This window comes from Cibotium barometz, chromosome 15, assembly GCF_041138505.1.
Source record: "Cibotium barometz isolate CiBa-2024 chromosome 15, ASM4113850v1, whole genome shotgun sequence".
NCBI classification, from domain to species: Eukaryota; Viridiplantae; Streptophyta; class Polypodiopsida; order Cyatheales; family Cibotiaceae; genus Cibotium; species Cibotium barometz.
In genome coordinates, this window is record NC_141060.1 from 47,169,176 (window position 1) to 47,183,380 (window position 14,205).

Genomic DNA, 14,205 nt, shown 5'->3' on the forward strand with positions numbered 1-14,205 from the left:
TTAATAATAGTCAAATTTCTTGATTTGTGGTAGGGCCTTGCTTTTTGGCCCTAGAATTGCTTTTTGAGAAAGCGGCTTTTAGCTTTTTGGTCCAGCTTAGTCTCTCTTTCCAATGGTGCCCTTGGCTCGTGGTCAATCTTGTTTGACTTTTTGTTTTTTCTTGCTTTTTGACCAAGAATGGTGCTTTTTCTTAATCAATCCTTATGGACCCTATCCCCATGTCTTCTTCCACCTGTTTGGTGTGCGGGCATGGATTTCATTATGTGAAATAGAGCTAGGAGGGCCAAATAGTTACATTCTCTACATTGCAGTTGTCCTCAACTGCGGACTGCAAGTGTTCCAAGCACATCCATATGTTCCATGTATATCCGTGTGTTCCAAGTACATGAAGTACTTCCATATGTTTGAAGGTACTAGTCCCATCTGGTGAGCTTGTGCATCTGGTCTTTCCCCATATCTGTAGTGTCATCTGCTCATTTGGCAATATCTCAATGCCTTTTCTTTGACCGATGTTCTTGTTCTTGATGGTAAATCTTCATGGCCTGTCACATGTGTTAGATAAAATAAATGCATACTTACCTCCTGCAAAAACTAAATACAAGCTAGTCAACAAACAAGTATGCATCATTCGCGTCTATTGGGTATTCTAGGTACTGGCCAGGTAGTCTAGAGCCTAGTGGACTATCACATGCCATAAATCCAAGCAGTGTCCATACATCAAAAATAGCACACAAAGTCAAAGAAATTCAGACATACATCAATATGCAATGCACTAGTAATGATCCTCCTGTTCATGGATTGTCCTGTCTGGTTTCATCGAAACCGTGCTGAGCCATCTGGTCACTAGGACTGCTCAGACTTTTCCTCAAGGCCATCTGGTCACTGGGACCGTCCAAGAGTTCATCAATAGTCATCTGGGCCATTTGGTCACATTGACCGCCCGACTATGAAATCCAATACAGTCATCTGGGCCATCTGGTTGCAATGACCACCCGATTGCGAAATCCAATATATCTGGCATCATTGCCATCCAATGGGTCATCTGGCATCGTTGCCTCCCAAATACAAACCTCGTTCGGATATTGTTGCCGTCCAATGGGTCATCTGCCAAGGGGAGCCGGTAGAGTACGTTAGGTCATATGTCTACTTGGGAGTTACTTTCACAGGACCGCGTTTCTCCCTAAAGGAGGCAGCAGCAGCTAGATTAGCTCGAGGGCATGCAGCCTTGGGGGCACTTGAGAGGCAGTGTGCGCACACAGTTTCAGGAGCCACGCACCAAATTGTGGCTATTTGATACGCTTGTCACACCGACCCTCCTGTACGGAGCTCCAATTTGGGGGCCCAGTATACATCACAGATCTAAGAGAGGGACAGATGAGGGATGGAGGCAAATGGAGAGACCACTGATTATGATGATTGCCCGCATGATTCGGAGCAAATCATCAGTACCACATGAGATTGTTCGGGCTGAGTTGGGTGCCCCACCAGTAGTAACTGAGGCCCTATTCTAGGCAGTTACCTTTTTACAGCGGCTATGGGAGCTTCCTCAGCAGAGGTACTCCCGATTGGCATTGACCTCATCCATACAGTTGGCAGAGGATGGAGATACTCATTGCTGGTACGCTCAGATGAGATCATGGTTTGACCTAAATGGTTTGCGGATAGAGGCACTACCACCCTTTCAGTACAGTCTGGATTGTCCATTTTTGGATCTCACCCGCTCAGAGCAAAACCGCGTGATCAGGATGGATATCATCAAAGTGGACACAGAGAGGACATGGACTAGCCCCCTTGAGCCCTTAGGCACGAAAATGGCTCATTACAAGAGCCATTTTCTACACCTCTCACCAGATGATTTTATCACCCGCCCGGCGTACATGGATGTACACCTATCACATGGGATACGTTGTGCCATTGGACAGATCTTGACCTCATCACACCAACTGCGGATTGAGACACGGCGATATGTGCATCAGATCTTGGATGACCGCATTTGTCAGCTATGCTACCAGGAGGTAGAGACATAGGAACACTACATTTGCCGATGTACCCTCTATGTTGGGGTAAAGGCGTTATGCCCACCCTTATAGTGTGTACAAGCCCATAAGTTATAGTACATAGTACACTTAGTACTTTTAATGTACTAAGTGCACTATGTGTACTAGTGCAATATACATGTGTGATAGGGGAGTCACACACTCACTTGGTGAGTTGACTTATCCCCACAACTCTCTCTCTCTCTCTCTCTCTCTCTCTCTCTCTCTTGCTTCTCTGTGTATGTCTCCCACATGACCTAACCCTAATTCTCCCATCAACTGGTTGGCCTGTAACTACAAGCGTACACACACGTACACACGGACAGAACCGCTCCCTGTAGAGAGCGAGGGTGTGAAAGAACCGAGCACGCCGACGACCTGCGCTCCGCCTTCGCCTAGTGGTGGCGGGTTGTGCTCGCCCACAGCCTAGCTTCGACTTGGCGTCCCGCTTGACGTATTCGCCTAGCTTCGCCTAGCACCGCATACACGTCGACGGGCTCCCTTCGCTACTGGCCAGGCGTCGAGCGAGAGCCTTCGCTTGCGTATATTACTCGCTCACGTCGTGTTCGCCTGGCTGCTTAGCCTACTGTTGACGCTACACGCGACTTGGGCTGGCTTTCGCTTTGCTTCGCCGTGCGCCTTCTACACGCCTGAAGCACTGCACGGACTCCACGTCAGTAAATGTGAAGCAGAGATGCGCCCCAGCAGAGCAGCACCGGCTCAAACGCCTTGTAACGCAGAATCTCTGGCTCCACTAGCTTGATTGGAGCAGCCATCAAAGCTCTCCAAGGATCACCTCCAAGAATCACAGCTGCAGGAGCATCAGCAGCAGCATCATCTATATTGCAGTTTGCCTGAGGAGTCCTTCACCTGCACAGCTGCAGCAGCATCAACACGACCCTCCTCTTTTCTGCAACAGAATCAGCAGTCAACATCAGAATTGCCCCTCAAATTCAGCCCAAATTAGAGGTATTTTGCTTCAATTTCGGGAATTTTTATGTCCATTATTTGCAATTGAGCAGGTACAGGTGCCAAATTGCTTAAATTTTGAGCAAAATTGGCAAAATTGGGTGACATTGGTCACAATCAGGATCAATTTGCAGGAAATTGGTCACAATCAGGATCAATTTGCAGGAAATTGAATGTCAAAATTTGGGGCTTTTGATGTAATTGTGCAATTAAGCACTCATACATGCTGTATGATGTGAAAAAATTGCACATTTGGGCAAAATTGCAGCAAATTGCAGTGCAAATCAAGGGGCTTTTGTGCCGATTTGGTTGATTTGCATGCAGGCAATCGCGTTTGATGCTGTGGATAATGTGTTGATGCCTTACAAGCACTCAATGTACCATGTATGATCAAAAATTGATCTTAAATCAAGGGGCTTTTCAAGTTCGTATGCTTGTTGAGCTTGGCAAAGCAGCAGGCAAGACATTTATGCTTTGAATCCTCAAAAATCAGCTTGCAGTCAAGGGGCTTTTGCCCAATTTCTGTACGGGACTGTTTTATGCAGTGTTCGGGACTGTAAAAATCTGATTTTCACTCATTTGGACAGCCAGGAGAGCATTTATTGCTATTGTATCTGCTGGTACAGATTTGGCACAGCTTTGTGCAAGTTTTGGCATGGCTGTACACTGTTTTGAGTGACCAAAAGGTTCAATTTCAGCTGCTGTACTTGCCGATACAGGTTTGGTACATCATTGGTGAGCACTTGGTACTGCTGTACAGTACTTTGGAAGGGCAAAAGAGCACATTTAAGGTGCTGTCCAAAATCTGCAGCAACCAGATTTTGGTGTTTTCATCACATAAAGTGGGAGAAAAGTTGCATTCTTGCTTCCGCAGTGGGAGATAAAGCTTGGGAGAAAAACTGTGAGCACTTTGTGTGCTTTTGGTGCAGTGTTTGCACATTTTGCAGGGAGTCAGGCATTGACAGGTTGCATTTTGCTATGGCAACCACAGGTGAGAGCTCTTCATTGCTTCACATCAAGAAGCTTGAAGGCTCGCATAACTATGATATTTGGCAAACCCAGTGCTACAATGTGTTGCTCCAGAAAAAGCAGCACAAGCCTATCAAAGAAAGGGGTGTAATGCCCGCTTCTCTTACTGCTGAAGAGTGGGAAGATATGGATGAGCTGGCAAGATCTACTATCATGTTGTCTGTGTCAGACTCATTACTTTTCAGCATTCGTGAAGAGAAGACAGCTTGGGGAATGTGGCAGAGATTGCAGGACTTGTATGCCCAACAAAGTGCCTCAAGCAAAGTGTATTGATTGAAGAAACTCATAGGCCTTCAGATGAAGGAAGGGGCTTCTATGACAGCCCATCTAAATGAGTTTAATGGTATTGTCAGCCAAGTTATAAATCAAAAGTTGGCAATGGACGATGAGTTCAAAGCCACTTTTCTGTTATGCACTTTGCCAGAGAGTTGGGACACATTCAGGATAGCCACTAGCAATTCGAATGCTATGCTGTCATATGCAGATGTTGAGGGTGCTCTTCTTCAAGAAGAGATGAACAGGAAAAACAACTCTGTTGGAAAGTCCAATGCAATGAATGCACGTGGGAGATCCCAGCAAAGGGGAAAAAGCCAAGAACGGGGAAGGAGCAAGTCTCGCTCCAAAAAGGATTTGGAATGCCATTATTGTGGCAAGAAGGGACACATTAAAAAGCAATGCTACAAATGGAAAAATGATCAAAAGGAAAAGGGAAAAGGCAAAGACAAAGAGAAAGATGAAGCCAAAGATGTAAAGCCAAAGGGCAAAAGTGGAGTCAAGATTGAAGAAATCAATGTGTCACATGCAGGTGGCAGTGAGGATGAGGTCCTCTTTACGTCTTCACTTGATGCCCATTCACTTCTTACAGGTGGTCATGGTATGCACTCATGGATCATTGATTCAGGTGCCTCCTTTCATGTCACAGGTTGCAGAGACTTGTTTGTCAGGTATACTGCTGGCAATGAAGGAGTGGTTTATTTGGGTGATAACCATGCATGCAAGATTCTTGGCAGAGGTGATGTGAGGCTTGTGTTTTCAGATGGCTCACAGCTTATGCTCCATGATGTCAGGCATGTGCCTGAGATCAAGAAGAATCTGCTTTCTACTGGACAGCTTGATGATGCTGATTATGTTACCACATTTGGTAGTGGAAAGTGGAAAATTAGTAAGGGCTCACTGGTTGTTGCCAGAGGCTCTAAGGTGGACACTCTTTACTTTATGCATGCAGGTGTTTGTCACCATGCTAATGTAAATGCAACCGAGCTGCCGGAAATCTCTATGTGGCATAGCCGGTTGGGACACATGAGTGTCAAGGGAATGGAGCAATTGTCTCGTTTGGGTTACTTGCCTTCTCTAAAGTTTTCAAGTTTTCAGTTTTGTGAGCATTGTATATATGGTAGGCAACTACAGTGCCCCCACAAGAAAGCTCTTGGACAGAAAGATGCTCAGTTAGAGCTTGTGCATACAGATGTATGTGAGATGCCTCAGCTTTCTTTGGGAGGGGCAAAATATTTTGTGTCTTTTATAGATGATGCCACACGCAAGGTGTGGGTTTATCCTCTTCGTTTGAAGAGTGATACATTCTCAGTGTTTCAGAAGTTTGTTGCTCATGTTGAGAATCAAACTGGCAAAACACTGAAGGCTTTGCGTTCCGACAATGGTGGAGAGTATATGTCCAAACAGTTTCAGGACTTTTGTGATGCTAAAGGCATCAAGAGGGAGCTCTCTACTCCTTATGATCCTCCACAAAACGGGACAGCAGAGAGGATGAACAGGACCATACAGGAGAAGGTCCGTTCTATGTTGTCACATGCTGCATTACCTCATGGTTTTTGGGCTGAAGCTGTTATGACAGCTGTTCACCTTATAAACAGGTCACCTAACACGAGGCTTGGTGGGAAAGTGCCAGAAGAAGTATGGACAGGGAAGCCTCCGTCATACAAGCACTTGAGAGTGTTTGGTTGCGTTGCGTACGTGCACATACGCAGGGAAATGCGCACCAAACTTGATCCTAAGTCTCACAAATGCATATTTCTAGGATATGGTGACAGAGGTGAAATGGGGTATAGACTTTGGGATCCCATGAATAGAAAGATCATACGCAGCAATGATGTCATTTTTGATGAAACATGCATGTATAAGGAGCCTGCAAGGCAACAGGAGCCTGGCAGAGTCATCTTTGATGATGATGGACATCATGGACAACAACAAAGGGCTGTAAATCAGCCATTACAGCAGGAAAACCAGCCCTTAAATGGTGCTGAAAATGGTCCAAATGGACAGCCAGAGATGGTAGAAGATATCCCTATGGATATACCACAGTTAGAGGATATACCGGGCATGATATTTCAGCCTTATGGCATGGAACAGGAGCCACGAATGGGTGATATGCAGGCTGGACAGCAACCTGCAAATGATGGTCATTGGGTACGGAGGTCCACTAGACCCTCCAGAGCCCCTGACAGGTTTGTTCCAGGGGTTGACTACTTGATGCTCACTGACTGTGGGGAGCCCTCATGTTATAAGGAGGCTTTACAGAGGGCAGACAAAGCTCTATGGGAGCGTGCCATGAAGTCAGAGATGGATTCTCTGCATAAAAATGGAACATGGAAGTTGGTGCATTTGCCTGCAGGCAAGAAGGTTTTGCCATGCAAGTGGGTTTACAGGCTCAAAGTTGCACCTGATGCAAAGCCAAGGTACAAAGCCAGGTTAGTGGCTAAGGGCTTTAAGCAGGAATATGGTGTGGACTTTGATGAGATCTTCTCTCCAGTGGTCAAAATGACCACACTTAGAGCTGTGTTAGATTTGGTTGCGCATGATGATCTGGACTTGATTCAGATGGATGTGAAGACTGCTTTTCTTCACGGTGATCTCCATGAGGAGATATATATGCAGCAGCCAGAGGGTTATGCAGTGAGTGGAAAGGAGAAGCTTGTATGCAAGCTGAAAAAAAGTCTTTATGGGCTCAAACAGGCACCAAGAGAATGGTATCATAAATTTGATACATTCATGAAATCACAGAAATTCAGGAGAAGTGACATAGATCACTGCTTGTACACCAAGAAAGCTTTGGATGGCAGTCTATTGATTCTCATTTTGTATGTTGATGATATGTTGATTGCCGGGAAATCTCGTAAAGAGATGGATGCCTTGAAGAAGAGGCTGCATGAAACCTTTGATATGAAGGATTTGGGTGATGCAAATCACATCTTGGGTATGCGGATACTTCGGGACAGAAATCAGCATGTGTTGTATTTGTCTCAGAAGGAATACATTGGCAAAGTCTTGCAGAGGTTCAATATGGACGGGGGGAAGAAGACTAGTACTCCTTTGCCTCCATATGTGAAACTCAGTGCTATGGACAGCCCACAGTCGGATAGAGACAGGGCTGATATGGCCAAGATTCCGTATGCTTCAGCTTGTGGCAGTCTCATGTATGCCATGGTTGCTACTAGGCCGGACATTGCATTTGCAGTGGGAGTGGTTTCTAGATACATGGCCAACCCTGGCAAGAAGCATTGGGAAGCAGTGAAAGGTGTCATGAGATACCTGAAGGGCACACAGGATATGTGCATTTGCTTTGGCAAACAGGATGCATTAGTGCATGGTTACACGGATTCGGATTATGCCGGTCATCCAGATAACCGGAAGTCTACTACCGGTTATGTGTTTACATTCACAGGAGGTGCTGTGTCATGGATATCCAGGATGCAGAAGTGCACAGCCTTATCTACTACAGAGGCCGAGTATATTGCAGCCACAGAGGCTTGCAAGGAGGCATTATGGCTATCTCGGTTAGTGGTTGATGTGGGCTATACAGGGGATATTCCATTGTTGCATTGTGACAATCAGAGTGCCATCCAGTTGGCAAAGAACCCTGTCTTTCATGCAAAGACGAAGCATGTGGATGTGAAGTATCACTTCATCAGAGAGGTGATAGAGAACAAGCAAATTCAGCTTGTTAAGATTCATACGGATGACAACCCGGCTGATCTGTTGACAAAGAGTTTGCCTCCGGAGCGGTTTGCTCATTGCAGACACTTGATGGGCATTGGATGAGGCCAGTTTCCAGCCTTGATATGGCCTTGTATATTATCATGTACATGCTGATTTTTTCTTTTCCTTTACTTAAGGGCACTTTGCCTTTAAGTGGGAGGTTGTTGGGGTAAAGGCGTTATGCCCACCCTTATAGTGTGTACAAGCCCATAAGTTATAGTACATAGTACACTAGTACTTTTAATGTACTAAGTGCACTATGTGTACTAGTGCAATATACATGTGTGATAGGGGAGTCACACACTCACTTGGTGAGTTGACTTATCCCCACAACTCTCTCTCTCTCTCTCTCTCTCTCTCGCTTCTCTGTGTATGTCTCCCACATGACCTAACCCTAATTCTCCCATCACTCTATTATGAGATCCGAGGCCTATTGGCATAGCAGCCGATCATGCATACCTGAGTTTCACACTAGTTGGTAGATCCCCGAGAGATGGGCCAGCCACTCATCTACCTAGGTACCCAAGATATCAGTTTACACGTGAGACAGTTGGGGTTTATCGAGATGCAGTATCTGATGGCTTGTTCGCTTTAGACCCGCATAGCCCTCTGGACGAGATCACGAGAGGATTGGCAGGTGTACTACATGTTGTCCTGGTGCATCATATAGCTCTCTAGCATAAGTATGCCATGCCTCAGGTGCAGTAATCGAAGTACTAGGCTGTCTCTCCTGAAACATCTTCCATGCCCTCTTGCTGTCCTTCCCTAGGAAGAGTTGGTAGATCTCCTCCTCTAGCTTAGCCAGATAGGCTCGTTTCTTCCTCCGCACAAGGCGCGGAAAGATCATCCTGGCCTGTCTATGCATGTGAGACCCAATGGCAATCTCATGCTGTAGCTGTGCTCGTGTCTCACGACACTCATCATCATACCAACTGTTCTGTGGGGCAGTGCTGCGGGGGTGGGTGGAAGGGATCATAGTGCAGGGAAACGCATATGAGGCAGATGGCCCCCCACCCCCCCTCCACTGGGAGCTAGACCGGCTAGCAGCACCTTTTTTACTATGTGGATGGTGCTAGATGCGATAGACAGGTTACAGAATGGAAAGGCACAGGATCATGATGGGCTAGTTGGAGAGCACTTCTCATATGCACGAGACACTTTGGCTCCGCTCATCGTACACGTGTTTAATCGTGCCATTTGTGAGGGTTTCTCGACAAGCTGGACAGAGCATATCATTGTACCACTCTTTAAGAGTGGGGACCCCATGGTACCAGGCAACTACAGGACGATCATGATTGGTCATTACTTGGCCAAATTATATGGCTCTATATTGGAGTCGGAGTTGAGCCGATGGGCAGAGAGGCATGGTCATCGAGCACATGGACAAGCTGGCTTCAGGAGAGGATTTACTACCTTGGATCACATACTGACACTTCGGGCACTTATTGAAGAGGGCAGGGCACAGAAGAGAAGGATATACTGCTGCTTTGTGGACTTCCGCAAAGCCTTCGATACCGTACCACATGCCAGGCTTATGCATAGATTGCATGACATTGAGGTACCCGAGGATATGCAGTGGGGGATATATGCTTTGTGGATAGAGGCACTACCACCCTTTCAGTACAGTCTGGATTGTCCATTTTTGGATCTCACCCGCTCAGAGCAAAACCGCGTGATCAGGATGGATATCATTAGAGTGGACACAGAGGGACATGGACTAGCCCCCTTGAGCCCTTGGGCACGAAAATGGCTCATTACAAGAGCCATTTTCTACACCTCTCACCGGATGATTTTATCACCCGCCCGGCGTACATGGATGTACACCTATCACATGGGATACGTTGTGCCATTGGACAGATCCGGATCTCATCACACCAGCTGCGGATTGAGATAGGGCAATATGTGCATCAGATCTTGGATGACCGCATTTGTCAGCTATGCTACCAGGAGGTAGAGATAGAGGAACACTACATTTGCCGATGTACAGTCTATTATGAGATCCGAGGGAGATATCACTACCTCTTCCGAGAGGGTTTTGGGCCGTTACGCAGGGTCATGGAGTTTGAGGATCAGAGATGCCTGGGATTGTTTCTACTTGAGCTCAGGAGACACAGAGAGACCCTCTTGGCAGACAGGAGGCCGAGCCATGATGTACCTAGACAGAGGACCCTGACAGATTTCTTCGGCACCAGCACCAGCAACCTAGCCCACACACCTCTTGATACCTCCTCCATTGGGCCATCAGGGCACTGACCACGCTCCTAGGGAGTCACCACTGATAGAGCAGTTACCTTATGTCGTGCTCGTCGGCCACGCCCACTAGGATCCCGACCACGGCATCCTTACCATCGCAGATCAGAGCCATTATTGCTCGGCATCGGAGGCGCCTACCTCGCTTCTACGACCTCTCCATTCTAGACAACCCCATGGCGGAGATACTTGATCTAAGGAGAGGGCAACACTTCAACTGATCAGCATACATGGATCTACCTGATGTACATTTTTCAGTATTTTCCAGTATTTTCTACTCAGTATCATCTCGGAGTCTTACAGTTTTGTTCTTATAACTGTAGGACAATCAGTTTATTGTACTTTTTAGTCTCATTTAGTTGTTCTCTTTGATGAGACACCAACTTCAGATGTACTCTCAGTTTTGGTCTCATAGGCCACTATGGCCTCTTAGAGACGTTAACATATCATTCCATTTCATTTTCATTTCATTTCTGTCTCTCTCTCTCTGTGTGGAATGAGCCTCTGCTGAGAGGAGGTGGTGATAGAATTCAGAGGCGATACTCCTGACCCATATGAGGCTCCGAGTGGAGCACACTTAAGAGGATAAGAGCAACACTTTCTTTGCATTGAGATGGACCATGAATATCAAATAAGTGTTTGTTGCATCTACTTCCCATCTGGTTCCAAAAGGACACCTGGTCATGATAGCGATATTCTACATGCTGCTTCAAAGAGTGTTGCAACTCAGCTCTAACAGTGCATAAAGTGTCTGCAATCCACTGGGCTGTAGGATGATTTTCATGTTCCCTTTGCAATGCAGATAACCTACGTCTGACAGCTCTCTCTCTATCAATAACCTCTTTTTTCCTAGCCAAGGTCCTGTGGTCGACGAGAAACACACTCCAAAGCCAAAGCTACACTCTACCGAGCATCAGGGGCAACACAAGACCTCCAAACATCCATCACCTTCCATGAAAGCTCTGCATGCATCTAAGTAAAAAGACTCGGGAATATGCACGTGGGGAGAACTCTGACTCCCCGGATCTCTGATGCATAGTACTACCGGGCAATGGTCAGACTTTGAACCATAGCATAATATTAGTAGGCTTTAAAGTCTATACACACAGATGTCTTTTCCAGGTTGTTGGCTCTCTTAGGAGATTGGATTTTATGCCCTTGAGATGATACCCCAATCTTACATTTGCATGCTTGTGTTGGCATCTTCTAGACAATTACCTTTCAAGAGCTGTGAGTAGTGGTGGTATGCCACACTATAGAAATGTTTCTCATCACATGGCATGAGCATGAACTGCCTTTCTCCATGCTTGCACTCACATTTGGTCCAAAGAGACGAAGTTCAGAGGCTTTTGAGATGACCAATGACATGCATATCTTTCTCATCACATGGCATGAACATGAACTGCCTTTCTTCATTCTTGCACTCACATTTGGTCCAAAGAGGTAGATGACCAATGACATGCTAAGAAAGCATGGTTAGACGAATCTTAGCTGCTGGATACCAGCATGGATCTCTATGAAGAATATCTTCTTACCCTTTAGAGGAGGGGTCTGTTCACACACCAATTTATTTTGGATGCAAATGTCCATGCACTGACCCCCTAGATTGTGATGTGGCATGATCTCTCCACTTAAAATGCATGTGAAAGACTCAAACAGCTGTTAGAGAGAACTTAAATTCTTGTTCAAAAAAATATTTGTAAGCAAAATCTTGTTATAACTGGCCAATGTTTTTGATGCATCATTTTTATCTTATCTAACCAACTCAATTGTTATGCTGCCTTAAGAATAGATTGCAATCATTCTTTGTCTGTAATTTAAAGAAAAAATTACAAGTGACAGCAGTGTGGTACTCTGCAGGTTTCCCATGTTCTTCATACCCGCAGATTTACAGTACATTCCTTTCCTTTCAGAAAGTCAAGGTGGCCATGCAGCAAGACATGCCGCAAAAGAAAGGATGCCCATTTCTTGGCTCCAAGGCCAGATGAGGCTGCTAAATGGGTTGCTGCTCTTCAGTCTCAAAAATGTTTTGTCAATTACTCACCACAACCTTTGCCGCCATCAAAAAGACAAGGGTCAATAATTGATGTGAAAGACTCACCTCCGGACATTGCAACAAGCTATCAGTCTGGACGCGCCATGCTTGTTGTTCTTAATCCTCGCTCTGGACGTGGTTGTGCTCGCAAGATTTATGATTCCAAAGTGGAACCCATATTTAAGGTGCACACCATATCCTTTTTACAACTTTTTGGCTAGTCTCTCTGCATTTTCTGTATTGAAAGGTTGCATTGCACTGCAGTTGTCTGAATGCACAGCAGCAACAATCAGATTAAGTCTGAACGTAGTTTATTGGGAAGAGGATCTGGCACTTCCTTCTTAGGAAACATGTCTGTAGTACGCTTCTTAGTAAAATAACCTAGGATGGCAATGAGCATATTTCTCTCTCTTTTTGTGTGCTGTTTGATAACCTTGCAATTTTTATTTTTATTTTCAGAAAAGAGACTGCTATTAAGAAATATAAAATCATACAAAGGGAGATCTCAAACCAAAAGTTAGGGAGATCTCAACCAAACATGTCCAGAAATAAGAAAGTCTTTGATGGCGGTCAAAGTTTGGTCAAAGACTGATACAGAGTTGGTGAGCTTAAGTCAAAGGCTGATCCAACATGTGAGTGGATTGGTCAATGCTGGTCACTGCTTAAAACTGGTCAAATTTGGTCCAAAATGGTCAAGAGCGGTCAAATTTGGTCAAAACGTCTGAGCTCATTGCCTTTGAAGCTTCAGGTCCCCTAAAGAGTGACCTTACATACTGGTCTCAATAATCAGAGCTGCTGCTTTTCTTCCTCTTGCTTCTTCTTTTTATTTTACCCTGTTTTTGGGTTCTCCGCCATGCACACTGAGCTTCACCCATCCGTTCAAGAAACACTTCACTTTGACGGTGACATCTTGCATGATTCGTCGATTCCATTGATGCAATCTGCCACTTCCAATTTAACACTCCAGTATAGGGAAGGAAACTTTTTGGATCTAACCATGCCTTTTTCTACAGCTAGCGGGGTTAAGGTTAACGGTGGTAGAAACCAATGGTCCTCATCATGCTCAGAATCTGGCTGCTTATGTGGACCTTTCAACTTGTAAAAATGGTAATTTTAAAAGCGAACATGAACTCCCTTTTAAGTTGCTATAATTAAGTCTTTTGATTTGTTGTGGAAATAAAGTGTGTATCTACAAAGGGTTGATGACCACTTAGTAAGTCAAATTTTGATTTTTTTCGTAATTAAGTTGGTTGATATGGATGGTTAAGAGTTTCTTGAGATGTTGAAGGTGGCACGTGTAGCCGCTATTCCTTCAGTATGCATCATAGTGGATAATTCCTTCAGTATATATCATAGTGGATAGTTTAGTATCCCCCCCAACCTCAAAACACACATGCACACACACGGGCACATGTGGGTGTGCCTTTATTCCCTTTTCTAGTATTTTTTTATTTTCTTATTTTGTGGGGGTGGGCTGGCGTGGCTTTTGGGGGAGGGGTTGTTTATGGGGTCTTTACATGCTGGCTGGGGTGGCTTCTGGGGGAGGGGGGATGTTTATGGGGGCCTTTCATGCTTTTAATGCAGTAACGTGTCTCTGAAACTTTGTGGATATTTTGTGCAGGCATTATATGTGTTGGAGGTGATGGCATAGTCAATGAGGTATGCAGTTGTGGGAAAGTTTTTGTCACTAGTCACAGTGCTGTAAAAAACATCAGTTTTATTTCCTTTAGTCATTTGCTGGACAGCTCTTAAGAGATGAATGCTTTCTGTAACTGTTTGGGCCACAATGTGGCAATTGCTGGCCTTTTGAAATGGTAGTGCTCAAAGGAAAGCTTTCAACAGAGAGGTAAATTAGCTGCAAGTATAAGAGCTTCATATGGTGCTATGCAGAAG

At 45.3% G+C, this 14,205-nt stretch overlaps 1 protein-coding gene across 3 annotated transcripts in view; it reads left to right on the forward strand.

Annotated features, from left to right (window-relative positions):
* Positions 1-14,205, forward strand: part of LOC147631379 (sphingoid long-chain bases kinase 1-like) — a 77,873-nt gene that overhangs the window by 33,532 nt on the left and 30,136 nt on the right. For all 3 annotated transcript variants that reach the window (XM_086809780.1, XM_086809782.1, XM_086809781.1), the window contains exons 4-6: positions 12,138-12,497; positions 13,326-13,419; positions 13,934-13,971. In XM_086809780.1, coding sequence (XP_086665906.1) covers positions 12,138-12,497; positions 13,326-13,419; positions 13,934-13,971 — 492 coding nt within the window. The remainder of the gene's footprint in view (positions 1-12,137; positions 12,498-13,325; positions 13,420-13,933; positions 13,972-14,205) is intronic.